This window comes from Carassius auratus, unplaced genomic scaffold, assembly GCF_003368295.1.
Source record: "Carassius auratus strain Wakin unplaced genomic scaffold, ASM336829v1 scaf_tig00025154, whole genome shotgun sequence".
Classification (NCBI taxonomy): Eukaryota; Metazoa; Chordata; class Actinopteri; order Cypriniformes; family Cyprinidae; genus Carassius; species Carassius auratus.
The window spans coordinates 19,573-33,418 of NW_020525399.1; the positions used below are offsets into that span (position 1 = coordinate 19,573).

General features: G+C 36.6%; 1 protein-coding gene and 1 pseudogene across 1 annotated transcript; both read right to left on the bottom strand.

Annotated features, from left to right (window-relative positions):
* Positions 1–330: 330 nt before the first annotated feature.
* On the bottom strand, positions 331–1,372 carry LOC113078303 (zinc finger protein 239-like; annotated as a pseudogene).
* LOC113078304 (gastrula zinc finger protein XlCGF67.1-like) lies at positions 1,321–6,939 on the bottom strand. The gene is made up of 3 exons (XM_026250626.1): positions 6,724–6,939; positions 6,405–6,522; positions 1,321–1,895 (listed from the first exon to the last, which is right to left on the bottom strand). The coding sequence occupies exons 1-3, from the start codon at positions 6,748–6,750 to the stop codon at positions 1,321–1,323; spliced, it is 720 nt and encodes a 239-aa protein (XP_026106411.1). The 5' UTR covers positions 6,751–6,939.
* Positions 6,940–13,846: the final 6,907 nt, after the last annotated feature.

The following is a 13,846-nucleotide window of genomic DNA, read 5'->3' on the forward strand; positions in this document are numbered from 1 at the left end:
TGAGCAAGACTGTCATTATGTTTTACATATATAAGACAGGGGTACACTTTCGTGTAGTCTGCCGTAAAATGTGTCTTGTACTTTTTTTTTTTTTTTTTGGCACTTTCCCTCTGTCATGGTGCTCCTGTTTCTAGAGAGACATAACTGATTAATTTTGTTCGGGAGAAGAGATAAAAGCCCGCCCACACTGACAATTGATTGGTTGATTTGCAGAAACCGGCCAATCAGGATGCTCTCTGTCTGACATGCGCTTCGCACACACGCACATTAGCACACACACGCAAGGTCTCTCGCTCCCTCTCCCTCTCTGCCGTGCGCGCGCGACACGGTTTGAAACACAATATCTGTTTCGCATGCGCACTTTTGCTCGCTCGGTCTAGATTCCGGGAGATTTTAACTAATTTGCGGGTCTCAGGGAGCCGCTTTCAATATGCGGGAGATTTTCGTGTATTTTCAGGTTTCCTAACACCCTGAATATCTTGTCACAGTGTGAACACTTATAAGGTTTCTCTCCAGTGTGAATCCTCTCATGTGTTTTCAGGTCTCCTGACCGACTGAATCTCTTGTCACAGTGTGAACACTTATAAGGTTTCTCTCCAGTGTGAATCCTCTTGTGTATTTTCAGACTTCCTGCATGAGTGAATATCTTGTCACAGTGTGAACACTTATAAGGTTTCTCTCTAGTGTGAATCCTCTCGTGTATTTTCAGGTCTCCTGGCCAACTGAATCTCTTGTCACAGTGTGAACACTTATAAGGTTTCTCTCCAGTGTGAATCGTCTCGTGCAGTTTTAAACTGTATGCCGAAGTAAAAGTCTTTTCACACTCAAAGCACATGTACTCTCTCACACCAGTATGCGTTTTCTGATGTACTTTTAAATATTGTAAACGTGAAAAACTCTTTTCACACAATTGACATGAATGTGGCTTTTCCTTTGAATGAACTTTCAAGTGTTTCTTCAGGTCAGGAGCTCTCAAAAATGTTTTGCCGCATTGATCACAAGCAAATAGTTTCTCTCCAGTGTGGATGTTCATGTGTACATTAAGGCTTGATGATCGTGTAAAACTCTTCCCGCATTTATCACAAGCAAATGGTATCTCCAGTATGAACTCTCATATGTCTGGAAAGGCTCCCTTTTTTTGTGAAACCCTTCCCGCACTGATCACATGTGTACGGTCTTTCGCCAGTGTGGATTCTTTCGTGTGTTTTCAGGTCTCCTGAATGATTTAATCTCATGTCACAGTGTGAACACTTGTACCGTTTCTTACCAGTGTGAATCCTCTCATGCGTTTTCAGAATTGATAAAAAACTGAATCTCTTGTCACAGTGTGAACACTTGTAAGGTTTTCCCTCCAGTGTGGATCCTCTCATGCCGTTTTAAACAGTTTGCTGTTGTAAAAGTCTTTTTACACTCAAAGCACATGTACTCTTTAACATCAGCATGCATTTTCTGATGTTTTTTAAAATAGCTCAGTGATGAAAAACTGTTTCCACACAATTCACATGAATGTGGTTTCTCCTTTTTATGAAGTTTCTGATGCTTCTTTAGGGCTAAAGCACAAACAAACATTTTACCACATTGATTACAAGGGAACGGTTTCTCTCCAGTGTGGATCCTCTCGTGTATTTTCATGTCTCTTGACTGACTGAATCTCTTGTCACAGTGTGAACACTTGTACAGTTTTTCTCCAGTGTGAACTCTCATATGAACATCAAGACCATATTTGTTTCTGAGACTCTTTCCACACTGAGTGCAGGTGAAAGATTTCTTGTCTCTTTTCTTTAAATCTTTCTGCTTGGTCTGAGGGCAACTCAAAAGTTTTTTTCTAGTTTTGGCATGATTTTTCTCTTCAACTTCACTTGATTCTTCACTCTTTTGGTTCTCTTCAATCAGCTCTGAAATAAATAAAAATAAATAAAAAAATTGTCAAACCTGATGTGAAGTAGATAGTTGCGATGCAGAATGTAGATAATCCTGATGTATTTTTTATAAACTTAAAATTACTATCCATTGTTAACCATTGTTCATTGTTCAGGGGCCTGTTTCACAAATGAGGTTAAGAGAAAACTCTGAGTATGTTAACCCTGAAATGAGGGAAACTCTAGGTTTTCTGTTTCAGAATGGGAGGTTTGTCAAACCCGAGAAAGCAAGATAAGTCAAGCCTGAGTTTCTGAAAGAGAGGTAACTTATACTCAGAGTCAGTTACCATGGTAACTTACACTGTGAACCTAACCTGGTCAGGAGCAGGTTTTCTTCGATAAACCCAGAGTTTCTTTCGGTCTCCTCCCCCTTTTTAAAAACTTCATTGATTACCGCTGGAAAAATGCTCTTCTTACTAATTGTTTTTTCTTCTTTCTTCTTCTTTTCTTCTTCTTGTAGGCACTAATGTTTTGGGCAGAGAAAACTAGCTTGTAACGTGATTGATTGTATTAGAGTCTGGCTTTTGCTGACATTAGAATTTATGTTCAATAAAAATGAACAAAATGTTCTAAAAGTGGAAGTTAAGTGCCTAACGAGTGTTTAATAATGATAAATGTAACCATTTACAATCTGTTATTATTGCATCCTGTTAATGTATAACAATAGTGAGGTGCAAATGTATCTGCCAGTATAAAGTATAACTAGCATCTAATTATTATTTACACTTGGCCTGTTGCAAATAACTGCTACTTTTACATGTTAAATAGAATATATCACGATTTTCACTGTACATTTTTTCTGTAAATAGCATCTAGAGCTACTTGCACTTAGCCTACTGTAAACAGGATCTATCGCAAAGAAAGTATGTTAAATAAACTTAGTGAAAATAGCCACTGCCGTATTTTTCTTACTCTATTGGCATATCATTTGTAAAATAAGAAAAATGCATATATCATAAAATGATTAGCTATTAGTTCATTAATCTGCAAACGGCTTTTTGGCGGGAGCTGATGCCATGGTGAATCATAATATCGGCGCTTCATTGATAATGGCCTTTTATAGTTGTGGTGCACGCGCTTAACTCAGAGTCAGTCAATTTAGAGTTGATTAAACCAGCTTATTTCAGCTGTTCTGTAACCGAAAACTCAAGAGTTTCCCATCTCAGGGTAAGTCAACTCAGAGTTCAAGTTTAAACTTGAAGTTGGTTGAACCTCATTAGTGAAACGGGCCCCAGATTCACTACCCTTTCGTTATGTTCTGGATGAAAACATCCACTCAATTGAACTGTTGTAAAAATGTATCTAAAAATGTATATAAAAAAAGTACTTTTTTTCCATGAATCTATTAATCAACCTCAGTCCTGATCAAAACTACCAAATTTTAAAAATCCAAGATTTTATCTCTTTAATTGCCAAGTTCATGAATTTCACTGATTTGAGAAAAAAAAACTTATTTTTTACTTTTTATTACAGTCTAAGGCATGTCAAAGATTTGTAACAACATTGGCTTTGATGCATTTTTAGTTTTTGTGCAGCATTAGATTTACAATTTTCCCCCCATTACAACGAATTCTTTTGATTGCAAAGCCATGACACCATAAAATAATGCATTCTTTATGGTTGGTGGTTTTCCCTTTTGGGAAGAAAAAAGCTTAGTTTCTGACTTGTGTATGAAGCTACATGGAGTATAACAGCATATCATATTGTGTGTGTGTGAGAGAGAGAGACCTTTGACCTTACCTTGATGTATTTGAGGAAAATCTAAATGTACACCTCAACATGGAGTAAACAAAAGTGTATTTATGCACCTGCTGCCTTTTAATGGTGGTGATTAGTATAGACTAAACAAAAGCAAAGTATGTGGATTTAAACACTTGCATGCCATCCTGCTGGTCATTTGATGGTGAGAAGAGCAGCAAGCAACACGAGAAAGGGCTTGACTTATACCAAAGTTTTAGAGATGATTATGCAGCTTGAACCCGAGCTGCAGTTTATTTGAAGTTGGTATTGCATTTTGTTTCATAATAAATGATGTTCTTATATCTGATGCAAAGTAGATTTTTTTACAGAAAAATCAAAAAGTGTCACTTTACCATCAAGAAAAGACCAGCACTTCACACATAAGCCATCTCTGCTCCTCACCATCAAAAGGCAGCAGGTGCATAAATACACTTACTTTGTTATTGTTTACTCTATGTAGTACTAAGAGCTGAGGTGCATATTTGGATTTTTTCAGATACATTAAGGTAAGTGCACAAAGGTCTCTCTAACACCCTCTCTTTCTCTCTCTCTCACACACACACACACACAATATAATATGCTGTTATACTCAGGGCCGGCGCAAGCTCAAATGCCGCTCTAGGCGGAGCGCGATCGTGCCGCTCCCACCTCACATTCACAATCAGGGATCCTTAAGATGCATGTAAACAATTTTATTATTTTTTTTAATCTATGAAATTACACTAAAATAAAAACGTGCAAGCACGTTTTCAGAGGGTTTTTTTCATTCTGCAAAAAGGTGAAAAAGGTAGGCTACACAATGCAACAGCTGCATATAATTTCTGTTTTATAGGCTAATAGATAGTGTACAGAATAAAACGTAACATATGCACACAACTTTTTAGCTCACAAAACTGGAGGTTTCGATTTTTTCTTGGCTGATACACACATTCACACACCTAATTTCGGAAGCGTGCGCGTCGGGCTTTCGCAGCAGCAAACACTTTGATTGCATCCTCGAGTTTAACTTGTACTTCTGAAATAATTTTTATCAGTTTAAGCTTTGAGAAACTGCGTTCTCCAGATCTCACAGTGACGGGGAGAGTGAGAAACACTCTCAATGCTACAAAAACATTTGGAAATTAGTTTTCCGTCCCTTTTTCACAGATGAATTTAGGCGCATCCAGTGGTTTAGATGCAGCAACCAGGCGTCTGCCCAAAGCAGTCAGCTCTTCAAACAATTCATGCCCATCAACATCCCGCGAGTCTCCATGAGTCAGGGCCTTTTCCAGTCGTAAGCAATCCTAAAGAACTATTGTATTCTCCTTTTCTTTGAGAGATGCAATGTCATATAAAATCCAAATACGCGCCCATTGTCTCTAAGCAGCGAAAAGCGCTCTTCCACGGAGGCGATTACTCATGACCAGATAATTTTATTCGTTTTGACATTTTTTTATATAAAGTATTTTGCATGCATATTGACCTACTAAGGGCGCTGCCGGGCGGGAATTTTTATTCGAAATGTAAAGTTTTTTTATTTAGCCTATAGCTACTAAAAAATTCTGTTGAAGTGCGATAATTGTAACCTAATGTGAAACAAACAAATAAATTAATAATTCTCTCTCTTTCTCTCTCCCTCTCCCCCTCTCTCTCTCCCTCTCTCTTGCCGCCATGGCTGAGCCTAGTTCGCCTATAGGCACACGCCGGCCCTGGTTATACTCCATATAACTCCATATACAAGCCAGAAACTAAGCCTTTTGTAGCACAGGCCTATCTAAAGGGTTAATGATCCCACCTAGTGATCAACTGTAAAAAGAACAAATGTTACCTTTTCCCAACAGGGAAAACCACCAACAATCAAGAATCGGTCACACACACAAACACTATAATTTGCTGTTATACTCCATATTACTCCATATACAAGCCAGAAACTAAGCCTTTTGTAGCACAGGCCTATCTAAAGGGTTAATGTTCCCACCTAGTGATCAACTGTAAAAATATTTTTTTTTACCTCTTGCAAAAATGGAAATCCACAAACAATCAAGAATGCATGATTTTATGGTGTCATGGCTTGAGGGAGAAAATATTGAATTCTAATTTTGCACAAAAACTAACAATGCATCAAAGCCAATGTTGTTACAAATCTTTGACATGCCCAAGACTGTGATAAAAGGTAAAAAAAAAATATCCAGTCCACAATCACTTTTTTATTGAAAATGTCATTTTGTGTTTTTTTTTTTTTAAATCAGTGACATCATTAATGAACTTGGTAATTAAAGAGTTAAAATATTGGATTTCTTTTTAACATTTGGTAGTTTTGATCAGGACTGAGGTTGATTAATAGATTTCTGCTAAAAAAAAAATGGAAAAAAATATTTATCTGATACATTTTTACAGCAGTTTAATTTAGTGGATGTTTTAATCCACAAAATAAACCAAAAGGATAGTGAATTTGCCCACAGTGTTTGACCATTTTCATTTCCCAAAATATGTGTCAAAATAAGATTTGTCACCAAAAATCATTCCATTTGCTCAAACACAGAGAAAGTTGTGGCCAAAATAAGACTCAACTTGACCCCCTAGTGAACAACGCATAAGGGTTAAAACATTATAGGCACAAATCCCATGTTTCTATAGGGAGAACTAATACATTTGTTTGCAGGGGTAAGCAATTGTTCATGTCACATCAAACAAAATCTAAATGTGCTTGAAGCTTTATAACCAACCATCAGCCTCATTAATGAAGAATCAATAATAATCACCAACCTGTTTGTTCTTGAGTATGTTCAGTGTGCTTTGGATCTCCCATCTTCTCTCTGTCCTCTTTAATAAACTCACTCTTTGCAAGTTTCACCTCTTTCTGATGATTTGATGCTCCTGTAAACTGATGGGAATATCGCAGCATTTATTACTGAATTGCTGAAAGTGCGATTTGCTGTGAGAGTAGATTCACCGAATGTGAATGTTACAGTTTAACTGAAAGTGATTGTAATGTTATATAAACAGAAAGAGTACCACAAACCAAATTTGTAATGCTTTTTATGTTTTACAACATTGATAACGAGAATTAAGAATAAACAGCAACCTCTTTCTTCTTCTTCAGTTTCTTCATGCTTGAGTCTGAAGGGTTCTGGATCACTCGTGTTCTCTCTGTACTCTTCAGTAAACTCTATCTTTACAGGTTTCTGTTATTACTGCTGCTTCGAATGCTTTCATTCAATCAATGATCTAAAATGCTTTTGTCTCAAATCTTTAATGTTGAAGCAGTAGTTCGGAGCGCGTCTCTTCTTTTCTTCTTGTTCTTTTTCTTTGTTGGTTTTAATGGCGGTTGACATGCAACTTCAAGGTGCATCACCGACACCTGCTGGTTAGGAGCGTGGATTAAGCTTGCAAAAACCTTTTACTAAGACTTCCTAAACACTTTTTTCTTTTGGTACTGTTTTAAATGTTACGGGTTTTTTTTTATTCTCATAAAAGCACACTGTAAAGGTGGTTGCTGAAGGATTGCGTGGAACAGATTTGGGGGTAAAGCGTTTTATATTATCTAATTACTTTTCCTGGTAACGCAATAAAAGCAATGAGTTACATTTTAAATGTATGTAAGTGCAATTACTTATGTCAATAAAATTACGTAACTTTTGTAACAAATGCAGTGTTAATAATCTTGAAGAAAAAAAAAAGTGTTTTGCGCGTTATAGGCCCTTTAATAAATCAATGCGAGCTAAAACGCAGACGAGTAGACGCATTTAAAGATTGTATTTAAATTCATATGAATCATATTTAAAAATGTTGCACTTTAAATATTTTAGTATGGCATTATAGTTTGGGAAAATTTCATCAAGTGAATGTACAAGTTTATGGCACAGTAACACTAAAATGTAAATATATAAAAAGTAAATATATAAATTACTCATAGAATGAGATCCGCTGCATTAAGCCGCGTCATCATCAACGCGCGTGCACATTATGAGAGCTGAGCTCATACGGGAGAGAATGTACCTCGTGTTGGTTTAATGCAGATTATATTATAACAGAGTATTTGTTTTAGACTTGACTTACTTCATTTAATAGAGACATTTCAAGCTTTCTTTCATTTTAGTGACGGAAGATATTCATGGAGACTGAATGCAGAAAGCTCACCCTATTTGTTTTCTTTATTCTACAAAAAAAAAAAAAAAAAAAAAATATATATATATATATATATATATATATATATATATATATATATATATATATATATATATATATATATAAGTAAATACTGATACTAGTGATAATACATTGCTTTGTAGTGTATTTTTTAAACCTGAAAGTAAAGTAATTGGTAATCTGATTGACTTAAAGGGATAGTTCGCCCAAAAAATGAAAACTCTTTCATTTACTCACACTTATATTGTTACACACCTGCATATATATCTTCTGCTCAACATAAAGGATGATATTTTGAAGAACGTGGGAAACAGAACATTTCAATGGGGCACCATTACTTCCTCATAATTATATTAAGAACATTGTGGGTGATAAAACCAACCATAAAAGCTTGAAGTAAAATAGGTTATATCTAAAATTGTATATGGTATATGTCCAACTAAAAGTGTCTTAGAGAAATTTCATTTTGATATTGAGTATTTCTGTGATTTTTCTGTGATGGAAAAGGAGTCCATCTGTTTTGTAAATGTGTACACAAGGATTTCTTGAATGGATATGGAAAATTTCATTAGAAGGAAAATAAATAGGGTATTTTAAAGGGCTGTTTTATTCACTTAGTTCAGTTTTTTTATTACCACACACAAAAATTATTATTAGTAGTATTTTTTTTTTTTTTTTAGATTTTAACTGATTAGTGTCAAACAAGTTCTAGTCCTTAATTACAAAAGTAGGTTTTATTTAATATGCATAAAATTGTACTTTGTGTTTTATTGTGCACAACTACAATGGTAAGTATTATTATTACTATTATTATTATTTTAGGTGTGTAAGTTTAAGAACTTAATGTACAAAATATCTCCTCCAAAACGTATATTTTAAACGGTAAGAAAACATATTCAGTGAACAACTTGCCACAACATCCTCTTTAGGCAACCAGTGGGAACACCTACTAATATCTGTCGACATGAAGAGACAAAGTGATCGTTGTTGATGTAAACGGGTAGAGAGGTTTACTGCGTCTTTAAAGTGGCTGACAAACGACCAGGGAATATGGTTAATGCTTTTGTCTTGTTCTTTATGTGCTCGTGGGGTCTGGTTGGTAAGTTATGAGTGTTTTCAATTATGAAGGTCCACTCATTTTTATAAATAAAGGATTGTGTTATTGTGGTTTACATAAAACAAAAAAAGTGTATCAGTTTCATATCTCTTTAATATCTTTGCAAATGTAATGTAGTAGTTTTGACCCCAGCTGAGTACTAGTGGAAGCAAATCCAAACAAAGATTGATATTTAGTTTGAAATCAGTCTGATCCACAAAACAACTGTTTGTTTCACTTCTGTTTTCATGAGAGAAAAAATACCTGAAACTGAACTGTCATTGTTTAAATGTCTAATATCAACCACTTTAAGTTCTTACATCCTAATTAATGCAATTCATCCAATTTTCACACAAAAACTATACACTTTAACTATAGTCTATTTTAATCATTTTTCTGTAGATGTGAAGACATTATCAGTGATGGAGGGAGATTCTGTCACTCTGAACACTGATCTTTCTGAAGTACAGAAATATTTGTTGATACAATGGATGTTTGGAAGCACAAGAATTGCTGAAGTCGAAAGTCTCTCACAAACCAACTCGACATATGATGGTCCTGATGAGAGATTCAGAGACAGACTGAAGTTGGATCTTCAGACTGGATCTCTGACCATCACAAACACCAGAACCACCGACTCTGGACTTTATAAAGTAACAGTTATCAGCAAAAACAGCAAAGACACCAGCTACATGCGTTTCAATCTTACTGTCTATGGTGAGTGGGGGGAAAATGTTAGCTTGACCATTCTTCATTTGATTTATATTTTGATATTGCTATGGCTCTACTATAAATAAAGATCAGAAGTGTGTACAATGAGACTGATGTCAAAGTATCTGTCATTAACAGAATCTCCACAAAGTACTTCATCTCCAGAAAGTTCATCAAGGTCCAATTTTCTGTCATTAACTGTCAACCAGACTGAGGACGTCAACATTACTGATCTCCATCAGCCGTGTTCAGGTACATACCATATAATATATGTGAGAACTAATATATTTCACTCTGAAAGTCAGAAATCACACTCATGCAGTTGTTTCCAAACATATTCTTAAGTTTCACTTTATGTTACTGTTGATGAGTGCTAAGCAATCCAGCAAGATGTTAATTTACATTGCATATATGCATTTGGCAGATGCATTTTCTTAAATTGCATTCAAGGTTTATTTGATCAGCTCATGCATTCATAGAAAGATAAATATGTTTGTGCAAATAAGTGCACTTCCTTTTATTTCTTTCTGTGATTTCACTGGAACCGAGAGCAGACCGCAGACGAGCGGCAGCTGTGAAACAGGTGTCTGAGCAGGAGCCCTGTAGCTTTATAAAACACTGAGACAAAACAAGGATCTCAGAGAAAGAATCACATAATCACAAAGGGTTTCTATGAGAGCTGAGATTACAGAAGAGGCTGAAGCTTTTAAAAGAGTCTAGAATGATGTTAATTATGTCAAACAGTTCTAGCTAATGCTGTTTTGGCAAGTTTGGGGAGTGTGTGCAAACACACTTAAAACATCCAGACAGTAAAGCTTGTGGATGTTTTTCCTTCGCCATGAATGCTTGATAATATAACCCACAAAACATGTAAGCCTAATTGAAAAGGAGTTAAATGCACAATTCGGATTGATGTTTCTCTTTTTTCAGCAAACCAGTGTTGTGTTTTTATTGAACCTGTGATCCGATTGGTCATCTCTGCTCTGGTGGGCGTGGCAGCGGTTGCTTTTATTGTTTATGACATCAGATCTACAAGACGTGAGCTGAACAGGATGGAAGAGACTAGATATCACCGTCGGATCCATGAAGTGAAATCAGACCAACAATATAAAATGAGCAGAAGCATTAGTTCCAGATATGTTTGCTGAAGTTTGCATCAAAAACATGCATTAATATTCCCTGTACTTGCATTGCTATCTGTTAACAGTTGCTGTTGTTTTTACTGCATTTATTAATATGCACATAATATGATTTTATTTGATATATTAGTTTGTTAATTCCATAGCTTTAAACACATTTACCCTAAAAAAATGATGCCATAGAATGATCTCAGCTCTTGTTTCTGTAGACTCTCCCAGAGCAAATGTGTGACTTTGCATAATGATGTAGTTTTATAACAGAGTGAATGTTTATATTTAAGTATAATTCAAATAGCCGTTGAATGTCATTTACAGAATTCATATGAATGACTAAATAAAAAAGAAATGATGCACTTGTTGTTTTTATGTACATTTATTTTGGGAACAGATAGTTTGACTGACTGGTGAACTGACTGGAATCATTCTGCACACAAGCAACTGTTAATACAATTATGTCAAGGCTAATGAATAAAGTGAACAAATAAACTTAGTGATCTTCACAGCAATAGTGTTTTTATTTTATCATATGGTCAAAACTTCACTAAATATTAAATCACTGTAAAAAGCCACTGGACAAGCTTGATTTTTTTTATAGGAATGTTTTCGTCCTCACAGTGATGTTTGTACGTTTGCACTGGATTGTAAGCTTGTATGTGTTTGCAGTACACAAACCGTGATTAAGACAGCTGACTCCACTGTAATGTGAGTGACCCGGTCTCTCTCTCTCTCTCTCTCTCTCTCTCTCTCTCTCTCACACACACACACACACACAATGCGCAAAACTCTGCATCTGAACAGTCAGCAAAGTCAGAATTACCTCCTCTCCAAGGTTCACAAAACGGTCATCCATAAAATGCGTTGCTGTTCTGTTGTAAATAATCTTAAAGATTCCTAAATGCATCTACTTTCAGAAGGCCAAATCAAGTGCTTTTGCTTTCTCCTAGATTCACACAGCATCTCCTTGACATGACTACCTCAACACCTACTGCGGTTACTGAAAGCATGTCTTCTTTCTTTGCGTGAACATTTGAGTGTTGTTACACAAATATTTACACATAGTGACATAGACATCTGGGGGCGTGCTGGAATGAGCCATTTTAAGAGGGCTAGGCAGAAGCTTAACATTGATAAAGAATATCTCTTTGGATTTTGGAATGATATTCTTTATGCACCAAGAGCTTGTAACACTCCCAACCCTCCGCATCATATGACCCCTTTAATATGTGGAACTGAGTCTTAAACCCTCTTCTGTGTATGATGAAGCTCTTAAGGATAGATGAACTCTTTTTCTCTGCTGTTTGTGAAGGTGGCTCCACAGAACGGACACTGAATCCAACAACACCGACACAAGTGATCAGACAGAAGGTAATGTGGTCTGAACCTATAGTCCATATTTACTGGAAATGTCTCTGTTTTGATTCTCAATCTGATCTCAGACAGCAGAAATTTCTTGTCTAATCACATCTTCTAGGAGGTTGAAATCATCAACATCATGGATTGACTCCACTGAGGTCCTTTTCAGAGACGATCGGCTCAACTGAGATCTGCTGAGTGAATCTCTTCAAACACAAACCAGCAGGTGGTGGGCCATTCTACAGAAACGTCCACTTCTGGTATGTCAAGATTTCTTAAAATTAGGGTTGGGAACCAAGAACTGGTTCTTATTCAGAACCGGTTCTATTTTTTTTTTTTTAAGAACCGGCACCGTGAGCAATTTCTAAGTTTTGTTTCCAAAAATGGTTCAGGTGTGACACGTGACCAAGTGCCGTGAGCAGCCTTATGCCAGCGTTTCCTGTAAAGGATGTCACAAACCAAATAATAAAAACGCTGCCCTGCCTCTTTCATTACCAAGCACAGTGCTGTTTCTAGGCGGAGATCTAGGTGGTCACCTAGGGGCGTCACCAGCTGAAGGGGTGCCAATGAGCGCTCATTCTGGCACTACACTGCTACATTTTAGCAGGGTTGTGATAAAGAGTGGCATGGACACTCTGAATATGACTGCCGCCCTCAATGGATCCCCCAACATCATTGGGCTAGAGTACTGTCAAACTGACAATGCTGTTGAGATGGCGTCCTCTGTTGACTTATTGCGGCGATAGGCAAATTGAAATGGGTCTAGTGTAGCAGGGAGACATATGGCATATAACCAGTTTCTCAAAACATTTGTCAATGAATGGGGTGAGTGCGATGGTGGAGGTTTTGAAACTAGTGGGGACAGTTGCACACAACCAAGTATTCCCTCAGGACCAGCTGCCTTCCATGCATTCACCTTACGCAGAGTGGAGGAAACATCTGAGCTGGGGAGTGTTAGTGGCAGTATATTGGGTGGAAGCTCAGCTTTGAGGGAGACCTCCATATTATTTTAATCAAAACAAGCATAAAAGTGATTAAGCTCATCAGGGAGGGAGGCAGAGCTTGAGGGGAGACATAGTGCTGGGTGGTTTGTAGTTTTTGATAGTTTATATGCCTTGCCACATATGACGGGAGTTCGAAGAATTGAAGTGTTCTTCAATCCTCTGTTTGTGTGTTAGTTTGGTCTGGCAGATACCCTTCCTCAGGTTGACTCTGGCTGAGCTGTAAGCCTCCCGATCTCCAGACCTGAAGGCTGAATCTGATCAAATGCACATTATCATTCTTTAGCTTGGGTTAAACAAATTACTTTTACTTGGCTGGAACGGCAGCTATGCTACTTATGTCTCTATTTGTTTCTTTTTCTTGCCATGCGTTATCAAGGATTTAAACCAGCTTCAGTCTGGATCCAGAACACATGAGAAGTGTCATGTTTATGATCTGAATCTGCCTTTACATTTCCCTCTGTCCCATTGTCTGTTAGTGTCCATGGTTTTTTATTTCATTTACATTTACATTTAGTCACTTAGCAGATGCTTTTATCCAAAGCGACTTACAAATGAGGACAATGGAAGCAATCAAAAACAACAAAAGAGCAATGATATGTAAGTGTTATGACAAGTCTATTAGCTTAAATGGAGTACACGTAGCAAGGGCTTTTACATAATATAATAAATAAAAAGCAAAAAAAAAAATTATCTGTACTTTACTAGAATTTTTGTGTTTCAAACAACTTTTACTTTTACTCCACTTCATTTCCTAAT